This window comes from Pseudonaja textilis, chromosome 10, assembly GCF_049901715.1.
Source record: "Pseudonaja textilis isolate UNSWEBS1 chromosome 10, rPseTex1.2, whole genome shotgun sequence".
Classification (NCBI taxonomy): Eukaryota; Metazoa; Chordata; class Lepidosauria; order Squamata; family Elapidae; genus Pseudonaja; species Pseudonaja textilis.
Window position 1 is genome coordinate 21,461,778 of NC_141999.1, and position 15,486 is coordinate 21,477,263.

General features: G+C 45.3%; 1 protein-coding gene across 15 annotated transcripts in view; it reads right to left on the minus strand.

The window, feature by feature from the left end:
• Positions 1-1,051: 1,051 nt before the first annotated feature.
• The window catches only part of ARHGEF1 (Rho guanine nucleotide exchange factor 1), a 59,700-nt gene continuing 45,265 nt past the window's right edge, over positions 1,052-15,486 (minus strand). For 8 of the 15 annotated variants that reach the window (XM_087940118.1, XM_087940114.1, XM_026715391.2 and 5 more), the window contains 14 exons: positions 14,751-14,876; positions 13,689-13,803; positions 13,331-13,431; positions 12,734-12,811; positions 12,204-12,279; positions 10,626-10,793; positions 10,355-10,442; positions 9,094-9,201; positions 8,813-8,880; positions 8,103-8,270; positions 7,852-8,013; positions 6,889-7,055; positions 6,085-6,178; positions 1,052-5,401 (listed from right to left, as the gene is read on the minus strand). In XM_087940118.1, the coding sequence (XP_087796244.1) occupies positions 6,101-6,178; positions 6,889-7,055; positions 7,852-8,013; positions 8,103-8,270; positions 8,813-8,880; positions 9,094-9,201; positions 10,355-10,442; positions 10,626-10,793; positions 12,204-12,279; positions 12,734-12,811; positions 13,331-13,431; positions 13,689-13,803; positions 14,751-14,876 (1,503 nt within the window). In that variant the 3' untranslated portion in view covers positions 1,052-5,401; positions 6,085-6,100. The remainder of the gene's footprint in view (positions 5,402-6,084; positions 6,179-6,888; positions 7,056-7,851; positions 8,014-8,102; positions 8,271-8,812; positions 8,881-9,093; positions 9,202-10,354; positions 10,443-10,625; positions 10,794-12,203; positions 12,280-12,733; positions 12,812-13,330; positions 13,432-13,688; positions 13,804-14,750; positions 14,877-15,486) is intronic. The other 7 variants (XM_087940115.1, XM_087940121.1, XM_087940124.1 and 4 more) reach the window with 2 other exon arrangements.

Genomic DNA, 15,486 nt, shown 5'->3' on the forward strand with positions numbered 1-15,486 from the left:
GTTGTTAAAAAGTCCCATTCCTCTTTTTTTCTTCTTCTTCTTCTTCTTCTTGTAAATATTGCATTAATTTATGGAGTGTATAAAAAAAAAAGAAAAAGAGAGATGGAAAATTTTACACCAGCTGCTCCCGCTGGCCTCAAAAGCAATAAAATATCTATTCGCTGCATCTCTACTCACAGGTGAAAGGCAGTAAAGGCAGGGTAGGGTGTAGTCTGTGTGTGTGTGAGTGAGAGAGAGGGAGGGAGGTAAGGAGGGAGAGAGAGGTCTCATTCAATTCAATGGCACTTATTTTTCCACAGCAAGACCATTCGAAAGACACACACAAACAATCCCAGAATTTCGGCACTGCAACTGTCCTTGGGTTGAGCTGCTAATTACCAGAATAATAATTAAAATTTAACCTTAGGAGGGTCATGGAAGGAATCTTAACCTCACCAAAGGATGAGAGCGATTCTAGCTGCGTCTTGTTCTTCTGGAATAGAACTCCAGGCTGCTTGGATAGTTTCATTTTACCCGAGGAATCCTGGGAAATGTAGTTACAGGAGTTGTCGAAAAGTTTATTAAGGACCAGAAGCAGAGGCTGGTTTTCTTTTTTCCTCCTCTTCCTCCTCCTCTTTTTCTTCCTCTTCTTCGACTTTCTGCTGCTGCTGCTTCCTCTTCTTCTTCCTCCTCCTCCTCCCTCTTCTTCTTCTCCCTCCTCTTCTCCTTCTCCTCCTTCCTCCTCTACACTACCAGACATTCAGTTCCAAGAAAGATTAGACATCATCTTCTTGGAGTTAGGTCTTTTTCCTTTCCCCTCATCTTTCTGGAGAGCCATTACGGCAAGGCAAGATATTGGTTTAAATCCATATATTAACAGAGACTCCAACCCATGAACTCTCCCACTCAACCTATTAAGAGGCAGAGCCCCCTACAAGGGTTTTGGGGAAATTGTGCTGTTTTCAGGCTGGAGAACACAAGGGTGAAGATTTGTGGCAACCCTACTATCGCAGCTCAGGAGAACCCAAAACCAAGAAATAAATAACCAAATACATGAGAAGGACAAAGGAAATGGAAAGATAAGGTTTATTTTTTATTATATTCATATATATATATATATATTTATATATATGAATATTATTTATATTTTTTTACAAGATTGTCTTTGGTTTACTCATCTGTCTTTACCCCTTTTGCAACTTACGTAATTTTCACATCTTTTCTACCTTAGATCCCTCCAGAATTCCTATACATTTTGCTAGAAGGAATTCTGGGAGTTGCAGTCCAGCAGATGTAGACAGGATTAGACCAAGGAAGCTAATAAAAATGATGGGATGCATGCAGACAGGAATCTCAAACCCCTATGCTCCTAAGGAAGGATAGGAAACGTTGCAAGATCCCGTAATACCCTAACCCTGCCTTTTCATCCCATCATTAAACAGATGACAACCTTGTCGGGCTTCGTTCTCAAGAGGCCTTCCTCCTTTCTACCATTCTCATGATGCTTTCTTATCAAAAACTGCTCCGTAAAGCCAGCCTGCCTTCTGCTTTACATGTGAACTGATATCCACAATTAAACATTCAACTAACTGAGCATTAACCTACCATGTCGCCATTATGAAAACATTCTCAAGACCATTGACCATGAAACTCCAAGAAAAGGTAGGACTAAGGTGAACTTGGTGCCACTTGTCCAGGATGGGTTTGAAGAACAAAAATTGCACATCCATTTACAGATGTTTTCCCAGGTCAGAAAATTTCAAACACAAATAGACAAAGAGACGGGTATAGAATTGAGAGAACAGGTACAAATAAATATTTAAGAATCTTTAAGCTGTCCGGCTCAGCTTGGAAAAAGAGCAGTAGTAGCCTTAAATATTTTGGTCCCAAATGGTATTTACAATTTTAAAATTTCTGCTATTTTGGGGCGGGCGAATGATAAGAGCAAAATAAAGCCAGAGCAAATTGTTGAAGCTGGTTAAACGATACCAGCATCCAGATTCTCAGGAAGTTATGAGCTAATGTACGGTGTAGCAAGTAAAATCATCTACAGATAAAGACTGCAAAATAGCCCATCCCTATAATAAGGATCTTCATTAATATAATGGATATTTATCCCCAAACCACTGGATTTTGAACTCTGGTTAAGAATACTGAATTTGGCAAACGGAGGATTTTCACATCACTGGTTAAGCTTCTCTATTCCCAAGAGTTTGGAATTGGGGACTATGACCCAGTCACAAGCAAGCGGGTAAAATAAAATAGAGCTATGCACCAAAAGTGTTCTGCCAGGAATCCTGAATGTGCACCAACATTTTTCTCCACTTTCATCAAAACTAGGAAATGGCTTTTCATGTCTGTTTTGAGGCATAAAATATGCAGTCATCATCACATTTTCTTCTATGGTACAACTATGCAAGAAACACAGAGCACAGCATGGGCTGATTATAGAAATGCAAAAGAAAAATGTATTCTTTCATTTCTGCCCTAAAACAAGAGAGGAAAGCCAGAAATGTAACTGAAATATCTGTAGGGGAGGGAGTTTCTAACGGGGCGATCTTGAGAATATTTCTTAACACTGCAAAATACATCAGCTGCGAAAACAGGTCTTCAGACCAACATCCTTTTCTCCATCCCTTTTAAAACTTTATACTTCATAATACTGGGAGGTCAAAGAAGAAAAAAAATCATGGAATATATCGGTTTACACGCTTTGTACAGCAATGGATTTAAAAAAAAAAATAGACACAACTAAACATGATCTCACTCTACATAAAACAGCCCTGGATTCCTCATCATTCCCTTAACATCGGAACTGTTTCCCAGTTCCCCCCCAAAAAGAAACAAGTTTTTCTTAAAATACAAGCACATTATCAAGACAGTATAAAAACACTTGGAAGCAATTAGATGAAGGCCTGTCTCTGAAGATGCTGGTGCATTGGGCTCTCACCTCTTCCCCCTGTTCTATATTCCCTCGGTGGGTTAGGCACCATCACTTTTCTCCTCCCTATATGAAAACTTTTTTCCTCTCCTCTTGGATGGATTCAATTTCTTTCTCAGAAACTTCCCTGTTATCTCCCCAAATTAACTCATCATTTGCCATTCTGTGCAGAAATACTTCTTTTTCCCAAGGAAGCAGATTGTGGTTGCTTAGCAATGACTAAACCCACCCACCCGCCAATCCTGATTGAACCGAAGACCCAACTAATGAGGAAGCAAGAAAAGTGAAAGGAAGGTTTGGCTGCTGCGTGGATCTCAACACAGCCAAATCTTCCCCGACCTTTTAAAACACGTTTGTTCCCTGGGACCAACTCTATCCAGCGAGTTTACACACTTATGCAACCACTGCAAAGAGGCTGAGAAATCCCTCCGGGGTTTGAACAATGAATTGCCTCAACCCACGGAAAACCCCAAAGAAGTAGCACCTGTTATGCACGCAAACGGGTGTAGGTGTGCACTGCACGCATGCCTACACAGACACATAGTGAGGGCACCACCTGCTGAGCAGAGTGCAGAACAGCAGATGGTCAAAAGCCGTGAGGTCACCGTGCGTTGCGTTATGGGAGGGTTCAAAAGAAAGGGATGCTTGTGCGTGGTTTGTGATGGACAGGCGAGCGGGGGCAGGCAAGGCGCACGGGATGGATGGCTCAAGGTTGAACGGGATGAATGTGAAGTCCCAACTTCTACAACAGACTCACGATCTGATCCGTGATATGCGGTTTGGAGTTTTCACTCCCAAAAGGGATGGGGTTTGTTTTCTCCCCCTCTAGTGAAAAGATGACGGAAGATGGAGGGGCCTATGAACAGGAAAGGTCTAATTGGAAGGAAGCTTCGGGAATGGCTAACTTTTCAAAGGAGGGGGGGGACCTTTTTCCTTGCTCAGCTCCCCAACAATAATTAAGCTTGAGGCGATGGGAACCCTTGCGTTGAGACAAAGAGATTCAGGATGTATTGCACTCAAGGTTCAATTATCTCCGTTTGTACCCAAGGGAAGGCTGGCTGCAAGAAGCAAAGTAGTCTTTCTGGGAAGCACGCTTGTTGCTAATCTCCCTCCCTGCTGGAGAAGTTCTCGGAGATATCTAAAGCAACTCAGAAAGGCACTCCCTTCAACCCCAGAACCATGGAAACATTTCACCCAATCTTAAAACATTTATATTTGGACTGGAAGTTCTTTAGAATTGCAGCCCGCAGGTCCATCGTTGGCAACCTGCCTTCGCTAACCTGAGGAGCCCTCAAGATAAGCTGAGAGGACAGTTTCCTGAAGTCCCCAGCTAACATGGCTTGTGTGGTGGGTCATTCAATGTAGACCCAACCTTTTTGCAAGATATGGAGGCCAGGAAGACTGGAGGTAACAGGTTTTTTGTTTTTTTTTTAAGGTGTGTCATGGAGAAAGTACCAACCTGAACTTTTACCTATCTTATTCCATTTTTGTAAGAATTTCACCCTTCCGGTGGTGATGGTTGAGCTGGGTTGGGTTTGGCAGGCTGGAGAAAAAGCATGACGGGGCAGGAAGAAGTGGCAGAAAACTTGGGACCTTATTAAATGAGTTCAGACCAAGATTGGTAGAAAAAAATAGGTAGGTCTGCAGGGTTTACCTATGTGCATCTATGTGAGGATAAAATATTAATCCAAAAAAATAAACAGGAGAGCTTTTAGAAGTGAGTTTGTTTCTCCTGCCTACGGAAGCTTGGCAACTGCAACTGCATTTTCTAACAACAACAGTGATATGTGTGTGTAGAAGATAATACCGCTAATGGGTGAGGAGTTACACTCCTGGGAGCTGAGGATGAACTTTTGAGGGAAGGCACAATTGCACTCGCCTCCTACTTACACACCCTCTTTGAGGTATCTTGAGAGCCTCTTAGGAAACAGCCCATCGAATGATGGACTCTGGTCTCAGGCATCTGAGTTCTTGGTTAGCCCAACCACCTATTTTGGCCGAGAGAGAAGATCATCAGATCCCAGTTTTGTAATATGTCACCCCTGAGAATCAGCACTGTAAACTATTTCCCTGGCTTAAAAAGGGAAGGTGATCCACCCCAAAGCATCTGTCTTTCCGACCTGAAAGGTTTTGCAGGACTTTTTCTAAATAAGATGCTTCGACCTCTAAATCAGGGGTGTCCAACCTTGGCAACTTGAAGATGTGTGTGGACTTCAACTCCCAGAATTCCCCAGCCGGCCATGCCGGCTGGGGAATTCTGGGAGTTGAAGTCCCCAAGGTCTTAAAAGTTGTGAATATTGGATACCCGTGCTCTAAACATTTCCCCTTATAATGTGTTTTAGGCAGAAAATTCTATGTACAAAATCCACAGCATCGCTCCCTATACAAATCAAGCAGTAGCTTAGATCCCCGTGGGGTTGCCTCGTGCTGGCAGGATAAACGGATTAGCCCAGTCTCTTCCTTCATTTGCTTCCAAAAGGCCTGGAAAAAAACCAAAAAGAATAACCACTCAGATACAAAAGCCCTCATCGCCTAGAACCATAAAGGGATCGGTCATCAGCCTAGAAAAAGAGAAAGGGGGCGTGACGTTTCTGTAAAACCCACCCTCCACGTTATGACTGTCGCGCCACCCCCGGCAGTCACTGACTGGCGACTGGCTTGCATTCACAAGGGCTCCTGGGCTCACGTGATTGCAATTGGGGGCCTTCCCGGCTGGTTTCTGATGAGCAAAGTCAAAAAGGGGTATGCGCGTGAAGGTGGATTAGCTTCACAATGAATTCACTCTACAACCGCAGGCTTCACTTAACCACAGGAACAACTCTCTAATCGACTGCAGTAGAATTGTCGTAAAATCAGATCCGGTCAGGGGATGACTTGCTTAATGAATACATTGCTAAGTGGCTGAACTTCTGGTCCCAAATGTGGTCATAATTCAAGAGCACAAAAACCAGGGATTCCGGGACTTTTCACAGAGAAGGCCCTAGTTTCCCTGGACTAAAACTGGGGGCCTATTTTACTTTTCCCCTGCAAAAGTGTTTATTTCAAATGTTCAAACGAATAGACCAGCATCTGCCAGTCAGACTCAACTCTCATCCTTGATTGTTGTGGGTCCACGGGATGGGGGTTGGCATCTCAACCCTTGCCTGCTGTTGTCTATTGCCTACCTCGCTTGGCCAAGTCTCATGTGGAACCAGATTGCTGAGATGACGTAAACTTCCCCACCAGCTGCTGAAGCCTCCAGTATTCTGTTTCTATATCCTGGTAAGACAGACAAGAGAGAGTCACCCTTAGTGAAATTTGCAAGGAATATGGCCTCTCATCTATCAGCTGCAAAGAATTAGGATCATGCATTAAGTTGCTGTTCAAAGCTTTAAGGCAGGGGTGTCCAACCTTGGCAACTTTAAGACTTGTGGACTTCAACCCCCAGAATCCCTCAGCCAGCTTTGCTGGCTGAGGAATTCTGGGAGTTGAAGTCCACAAGTCATAAAGTTGCCAAGGTTGACACCCTGCTTTAAGGCCTATACATAAGAATCTAAGTCAACTGAAGTTCAGTATTAAGCTGATAGATAAATTGATTGGCCAAACAAGAGTCAAGAGAATTCAAGAAGGGCTGGACTTGGGACCATTTGTGACAACATAAGGATTCTAGACTGATGTCTCCCTTCACTCTGCCCCCAGCCCTGCCTTCTCTTCTGCTACATTGTGCATCTCAGTCTGAATGAAGTTTCAGTCTTGGGAAGTATTATTGTCTTGCTTTTCCTTTTCATTGAAAAGCTTCAAACTTCAGAGAGAGCCATGGGTGAGGGGACTGCTTCCATCTTCTCCTGTCTCCACCAAGAACTTGCCAAACATTTTAATGTCTGGGGAACAAGCCAAACCCCTTAAGGACAATGTTCCACCATCCACCTTGGACAGGCGACGGCTCAGGGAAAGGGATGGGATGGAATTAGGGGGCCTTCCACGCTCACCTTCAGACCCTGAATTGCATCTTCTAGAAGCTTTAAGTGATGCTTCACCCCGTCAGATTGCTGGAGGGACAGAACGATGGAGAAACGGGGACTTTCCTTATCCAGGTGTTCAGAACTCCACTCTGGATCTGGAGGGCCATTCAAAGAACCTGCTGTGGAGATAAATGCTTTTACAGCATAATGGGTTGATATTTGCTTAGTATCTTCTTTTTTTTTTTTAACTTCAGGTATAAATATAGCTAGTGTCAGAGCTTGCACAGGTCTATCACAACTATCAGTCCGGGAGCAAGTACAGCCAACAGTTGTTGGTATCAAATAGTGGTTTTTATCTACAATAGGAATAGAGGAATACTATACATACACATGCTACAAGCACTATCTAAAGCTCAGGAGCCGCATGCGGCTCTTTCACCCCTCTGCTGTAGCTCCCTGTCGCCGGTCGGCTCCACAATTGATAGGGCTTTGGGTTAGGATAGGTAGAGAAAAAAAGGACGCCACTCTAGGAGGAGACTCTATGGTGGTGGGGAAACCGGACTTCCATGTGGCTCCAGAATTGAATGGGGGGGGGGGGGCTTCCTGTTAGGACCTTTGTGGCTCTTTGAGTGTTTAAGGTTGCTGACCCCTGATCTAAACAAACAGCAATTACAGCAGGGAAGAAACTCAACGAAACAAACAGCAATTACAGCAGGGAAGAAACTCAAACCAATGAACACGTCAGTAGGGCCTCCTCCTATTACACTGGCTCTTAAAGGGATAGTAGCCAAAGACCTTGCAGACTCATTCCTCTCATTGCATCAGCTGGTCAGCTCTTAAACCATCAGCCTTGACAGCTAGTCCTCCTGCCACTTAACAACGGTGGCAAGAAAGGTCGCAAAACGGACCAAAATTCACTGAACAACTGTCTCGATTAGCGATGAAAACATTGGGCTTAATTTAAGACCGACCTGTAAGTCAAGGACTCACCTGGAAGCCTCCTGCTGTTATCTCCTTCAATCCTGAACGTCCCATTCCATTCCTCTTCTCCCTCCTGGGGGCCTCCATTCTCTGGAGAAAGATCTGTAGGTTCTACGGGAAAGAGGGCCTCTCCTTCGTCCGGTATCTGGAGTAGCCTCTTCAGGGCCAAAACTGGAAGGAGACAAGATGGTCCCCTTCACATCCCTGTGGGCAACAGACTTGCTCAACAGAGGGGAAGGGGGAAGGTGCTTATCAAGAACCTCGGTCCTGTGCAGAAGAGGCTAGAGAGGCCTGGCCAGGAGGTGGAGATCTGCAGAACGTCTGTAGGTCAGTCATGAAGGTCTCCACCACTTTGTCCATCTTTGCTCCACCAACAGGGTTCCGTTCCTCAAACTCTCCACCTTCTAGCATTCCATCTTTTTCTTGTTCTGAGTTGGGATAGCAAAAAGCAAAACACCGTCAGATTCCCCACTGTGGTCTTCCCCCAAACTCAAGAGGGCAGTAAAAGCCACGTAAACAAGGTCTACAATCGGTCTGTGAAATATCGAAAGATCTGGTTCTAAGGTGAACCTCCAGGTCAAACTGAAAACTCAAATTATTAAACTGGATGTTTACAAATCAGTCAGGATGGCTCAAGACGCTCCTGCGGCCTCCTCAAACATACCTTTTCTGGAATCGATTCGGAAATCTAGCTCAGATCTACCTGCCCTGAATTTAAATCTGAAAGTGTAAATCGGGGTGGCCAACCTTGGTTCCTTTGAAGACTCGAGGACTTCAACTCCCAGAATTCTGGGAGTTAAAGTCCACCAAGTCTTAAAAGTGGCCAAAGTTGGCCACTCCTGGTGTTAATCATACCACACCGGTTTTTCTGAAATGACAATCCCAACAGAGTTGGTTTCATTGACGAGGTAAGAATGCAAGTTGTCCGCCCCATCCTTTTCCCTTTTCCTCCTCCAACCTTCCTCCTTACCCTCTGACTGCAGTGCCTCCTTGAGGGGGCCGCCATTTTCTGCTCCACCCAGGAGTGTTTCTGAATAGCTGACAAGAAAAAAAAGGGAGATGTCAGTCTTGGTCACATACTGCCTAGAGTCATGCCCCGGTAGGAGTCCGATTCTGAAGAGGAGGCCAAGCAGCTGACCGGGAGACTCCACCCCGCAAGGGACGATGGGGTCGTTAAAAGAAGTTGGTGATTATAGTCTCCCATTATCCCTTCCCACCCCGCCTCCCCTTTCTCATTATAACATAACTTACTAGCTGGGACTATGTGGTGAGATTCGGTTTGTTACCGAAAGCCGAGGTTTGGCACTGGAAGCGGGTAGCTTCAGTGAACCGGCAGTATCGCTAATTATGTTGCACCAGCTAGGATGAAAAAAAAAAGAGAGAGAGAGAGAATGAATCAGCGGCACCATCTTCGCCAACCTGGCATCCACCAGAGATTTTGGGACTGTGAATTCCCACCTCTCCCTGAATTTCCCAGCAAACGCAAACAAAGCTTTTCTGTTGTGACGAGATTTGGCACAACCCCAGCACCATCTTTCTGTCACAACTTTGTGTGAACACAGCTCAACTAAGTGGGTGTTTTAAATAAAGGCAGAAGACTTCTCCCAATCACCCCAATTCAGGGGGAGGGGGCAAGTAGAGGAGATGCTCCTTCTTCCAAACTAATCTCCCACCCCAGTCAGTATAGGTAGTCCTCGATTTACGACCACAATTCCTGTGGTTAAGCAAGACATCTGTTAAGTGCATTTTGCCCCATTTTACAACTGCACCGGGGCAGATAGGACAGCACTCCGGAGGGTGAACGTCATTGCCCAGAAGATCCTGGGTTGCCCTCTCCCCTCTTTGGAAGAGCTTTATAGCTCCCGCTGCCTTAATGTTCAAAACATCCTAAAACATCCATCTCATCCTGGGCACCCCTTTTTTTTTTTGAACTATTACCATCTGGCAGACGGTACAGGACAATAATAAAAACAAGGACAAATAGGCTGAAAAACAGGGCAGTAGCTCTGTTGAATTCTGCTCTATAGTGCAGTGTTGGTGTGGTGTCGGGGTTTTTCGGTTCAATCTGTGGAGGGTGAAAGATGTGTGTTTGTGTTCATTTCCACGGTCATGATGTGCACTGAAGATGGTGTTTGATTTCGTTGTACGAGGCGCAGTGACAATAAACTAAACTAAACCTTTCTTGCTGAGTGAACCGCTGCAGTGGTTAAGCTAGTAAGACGGTTGTCAAGCAAATCTGGCTTCCCCATTTGACTTTGCTTGACCGAAGGTCGCCAAAGGAGGTTGCATGACCTTGGCACAGTACAACCCTCATAAACAGGAATCAGCTGCCAAGCATCTGAACTTTGATTATGTGACCACGGAGAAGCTGCAACGTAAGTGTGAAAAACAGTCGTAAGTCACTGTGCCGTTGTAACTTCGGACAGTCGCTAAATGTTGTAAGTCAAGGACTACCTGTAATCTGGTTGCTTGATGGGCAAATTAAGTCCCTCTTCCCACCCCGATTTCTTACTTCTTTCTCTCCGACACGGTCTGAGCCACCAGTTCATAGATCTGAGCTCCGTTCTCCCAGCTGAAGATCACGTAGAAAGCTTTGATGTCTACAAGACAGGTGAATTCTCCTTGGAGTCCGCTCCCAAAGAAAACAACCTTTATATTTCAAGGCTGGACCAAACCCAACCCGGAATGAGAATTTGGGCAGAGGCCCAGACCAACAAATAAGCACCCAAGGCCGAAATCCTCTGCATCCTCTTCCAATTCCCACGACCTTCTCCGGCACCCACCTGTAGCCACTTCACGGGTCATGGCAGAATTGAGCTTGATGATGGGGGACAGCATTTGTTTTCCGTCAGGGGTTGGGGTGATTGTGCGGCTGTGACACTTGAGCACCAGGCGCTCTTCCTGCTTTTGGAGAAGGACCAAGATATCATCCAGCAAGAGGACGTGAACATCTGGAAGGGATCAAGAGAACGTGAGAAGTATGAGAAGTATGAAAAAAAAGCTGCTCGGGAGGAGCACGAGCCATAGCCCTTAAGACTTATATATATATATCGCTTCACAGGGCTTTACAGCCCTCTCTAAGCGGTTTACAGTCAGCCTCTTGCCCCTAACAATTGGGGTCCTCATTTTATGTACCTCGGAAGGATGGAAGGCCAAGTTAACTGTGGCAACGAAGGCCGTAACATAGGGCAAAACTCACTTCACAACTGCCTCCCTTAGCAATGGAAATTTTAGGCCCAACTGGGGGTTGTAAGTCAAAAACTGACTCTACTGCAGAAGTCCTACTCAGTAATGTCGAACAAGACAGAAAATTAAGGCCCACTGGAATCGGGATCAGGCCCGTTTTTCTGAACTGCACCTCTCCTTACTTTTCCGTTATTAATGAGGAGAAACTCCAGAGAAGGTGGGGAATACACCTCAACGGTTGGGGGGTTAAACCAACTAGGACGTAGGTGGAGGTATGGCGCAGGAAGGATGTGACAGCTATGAGAATTTGGTTGAAGGAAAACCCACTCAGGCCGCGCTTGGGAATTTCCCCTCTTATTTTGGCTGCCTCAACAGAGACGATCGGACAGAGGCGTCGAAGAAGTCAAGATGAGGTCTACAGACAGGTCAAAAAAGAAGTCAAGATGGCAGCTATGACCACTCCGCCAGAACCCCTCTTCTTTTTTTAATGTGCGTAAGGATGCCATCTTGTCAGAGTATATTCGTGAACTGGAATAGAGCTTGGTAACAAGGTCAGCCAATGAATAGGCACAGCAACTAAGTCAGCCAATGAGGACTGTTTGGAAACTGAAACTAGAAGTAGCGTAGGCGTGGCTCTATATTAAGCTCTGCGGCTGTGTTAAGCTCCGAGTCTGTCTATTGAAAATGAAACTGTTTCTCTCCTCTGCTGTGCGTCCAGCTGAACTAAAGTGAAACTGATGTCTGTTTCTGAGCACCTGAGTTGCTGCTTTTGCTCTGAACCTGTAACATGTCTGCTTCTGTTTGACTTTGCTCCATATTAATCTCCTATATGGTGCCAGGCACGAACAACCAAACCAGCACATGTAGAGTTCCGACTATGTACTTTATTGTTCCCTGTCTATAGTACAAGAATCTCCCCACCCTGGCAGCTCTTGTGCGGGAGACTAGATAAGGCTCAGAGGCATCCAAAAAGATGGTCAGACCTTGCCTTCTTGTGTTTACATTTTAGCAACGCCAGGCTAATTCCTTTCTTGAGGCCTCCTCCCAAATGGATTGTTGCTCTCCAACATCAGGACACCCCAGACCCAGTTCCCAAACCCCTAAATCCTAGTTTGATGTTTACTTCATATTTTCCCCATGCCCTTATTCCTGGAGCTCCAGATGGTCCCACTCACCTACTGATTTATCCTTGGTAACTCGCCATGTCAGGGGTCCCTCGTACACAAGGTTTCGCTTGGTGATATCTGTGTTCTGTGGGGAAAAGGCTGGTTAGATTCTGTGCGTTAGCCTTACTTTTCCATCTCTGACGAATACCTCCACCAAGGAGTCACTACAGTCGGATGTCCGCATTTTCCCCTGAGGAATCTTACGCTTCCAATCACAGCACAGCAGGCCAAAATTCAACAGGAACACATGGCTGCAGTTTACTTTTTTCCCCCTCTCCTATCGGTGTTTATTTCTGGTTTCCAGAAAAGAAAAATGACCACAGCAAACAAAGCTTTCTCTTAATTCCTCCTTTAAAAAAAAGGTCATTAAAATCAGGTCCGGTCTCATGATGGCCTGCTTTATGACTGCTATTGCTAGGCTCATTTATGGTCCTAATTCGAAGACTGCCTGTATAGAGTTTTAAAAGGACAATTCATTCACTGTTACGGCTTCCTCTGTCCCCACGGCCCAATGGGTCGAATACTTCGTTGGGACTCACCCGAAATTCACTCAGCAGGGGATCTGTGCTTTGTTTAAGATTGGAGAGGTCCAAACGCCGCTGATAGTCTTTGAGTTTCTGAAAAAAAACATCATGATGTCTGTTGTTTTAAAACCAACATTAAAGGGGTGAAGAACAAGGGCAGGACTTTTTTCCGAAGGAGAAATGATCGCTCAAGACATAGACATAAGACATAAGAATTTATTTGTCATTACACTCGCAAGCGGGTGCAACGAAATGAGGTGCTCTTCCACAAGTAAAACTGGATAACACCATTGAAAGAAAAAATAAAATTAAACACAACAGACTATACAATAATCTCTATACAATTTAAAAATGTAAATACCCCATTACTTTCAGCCATTAAATTCCACAAAAATCTTATGACCCTGCATTCAAACTCAAAACTGCACTTGGATAAAAACTGTTCTTAAATCTAGTCGTCCTTGTTCTTAATACCCTGAATCTCCTTCTCGATGGTAATAGTTCAAAGAGCTGATGTCCCGGATGAGAGGAGTCATTCAATATATTAAATATCTTCCTCTTACATCTATTCCTATACCTATACTAAATGATCGCTCAAGGAAGGATCCTTACCAGTAAATTCTCCATAACGCGGACTTCTTGGTTGACGTGGTTGAGGATCTGACGACAACATTCGGCCGCCTTTTCCACCTTCTGACGCTCCTCAGCTTCCTCTGGACAAGAAAAAAAAAACATGAAAGTTTTGTGGGGATATGTTCCTTAACACGGGGATCTTTCCACTTGAAATTTAGACAGGTCAATTTTCCATGAAATCGGGAAAGATGTCGGGAATGATAGAAAGAGACGGCAGAGGATGAGATAGTTAAGATAGTGTTATCAACGCAACAAATATGGATTTGGACAAACTCTGGGAGACGGTGGAGAACCGGGAGGGGAGGGGCTGGTGTGCTGTGGTCTCCTCCCCGCTCACCGGTGCATTTGGCGATAGAGTGGAGCAACAATGGATACTTGGTTAGCCTCTGCATCTCAATAGGAATGATGTCCTTCAGTTGTAATCGCCGGCATCGAGGTTTGCTTTCTGCTTCCTGTGGGGAAAAAAAAAAAAGGAGGGAAACAATTCACCAATCAGGAAAAAGGTGCCTGGGAAAGGTACTATGGAAAGGCCCTCGGTGGGGTTGGCTTTCAGATCTGTATAGCTGGTCATTCCCATGAAGAAGATGCTCTCAAAACCGTCCATCCAACTTTATCCAACCTCTCTCCATCTCTCTCCATCAATCCATCCTCCACCTATCTTTCTGTCCATCCATCCATCCATTGTGTTGACCCGGGGCGTGGCACAAAGGGCAACACAGTCAGATAATCAGTAGGAGTCCCTTTATTAGCTCCAACTTTGCCCCCAATGTCCTGGTTACCTTCTGGGCTGGAGAAAAACTCTCCCAGGAACAGCCTTTGGCTGCAGGGAATCAAGTCCAAAACATGGTCAACACAAACTGTAACTATATGTCCAAAATGAGGCAATTAGTCCAGCTGGCAGGAGCAAGAATTTCAGACATGAAGGCATGGCAATAACTCAACATGGTTGGGAGGATGCCAGGAACACAGATAAGCAAAGTCAACACAAGATAAACTCACGTTGCTCCCTCCTCCGTTCCTCCCTGTGTGCCCTAGGATGAAGAGGGGGTGGGCCTGGGTCTTCCTCTGAACTGCCTCTCCCTTGTTCTCCCTCTCCCCTGCTCTGCCCAGCCGGGCTTTGCCCTTCCCCAGTTTCCTCCACAGCCAACTCTCCCGCTCCCTGTCAGCTGTTCGTCTTCCCCCTCGGATTCAGACTCTGACGGGTATGACACCTCCTATCTATCTATCCAATCTATCTACTCATCCTCCTTCTCTATTTATCTATCCATCATCTACCTTACCCAACGCATCCATCCATCATCTACCTACTTACCTACTTATCACCTCCGTCCGTCCATCCGCCCACCCATCCTAGTCCTGTCCCAGGAACAGCAGATCCTTCTCCGCTCCTAGCGCTTACCTGGATGAACTGGTTGAAACGAGTTTCTTTCTTCTGCTTTGCCTTCAGCTGTTCCAATGCAAAGGATTGGCGGCTACAGAACCGAGAGGAGATCTTCTGAAACCAGTTTCCTTCAGACCCATCGAACTAGGGAAAAGTCAGCAAGAAGGTCAACTACGGAAATGCCTTCCTTGCCCCCACCATTCCCAGCCCCAGGGTTTAAACCCCAAGCCTTGCCCTCCCACTGTCCGTGGTCAGTGGACATTTGTTTGATTTTTAGATGGTTTTGAGAGTCCAAAACAGTGCTGAATGGTTGTGTCTGCAGGGAGCACCATTAGAATTTCCTGTCAAGCTCAGTATGGACATACGTGTAGCCATTTTAGTTAGGCTTAGTACATATTCTTTTTCTTATTTTCTCTTTGGCAGTCATGGGCGAAGGGCTTCGGGCTTGCCACATTCCCAAGGGCGAAGGAATGGAGATAGATAGAGTTGTTTTGGCTAGGTGATCATTCTTCCCGTGGGAACCCGAGCTACCCGTGCCCAGACACTGGAGATGGAGATTTATGACATCAAGCAACGTTGAATTACTTCTGTTGGAGAACGTGACTTTTGGGGAGTTGTTTCTAACTTCTAATATTTGGGGTAATTCCGGGTAATATGCGTCAGATCCAGAATTACCACGGACTTTTCCAATTTGATGTTTTCCTAAATAGAAGAAATTACCTTGGAAGATGGACTTTGTGCTTTTCTTTTTAAA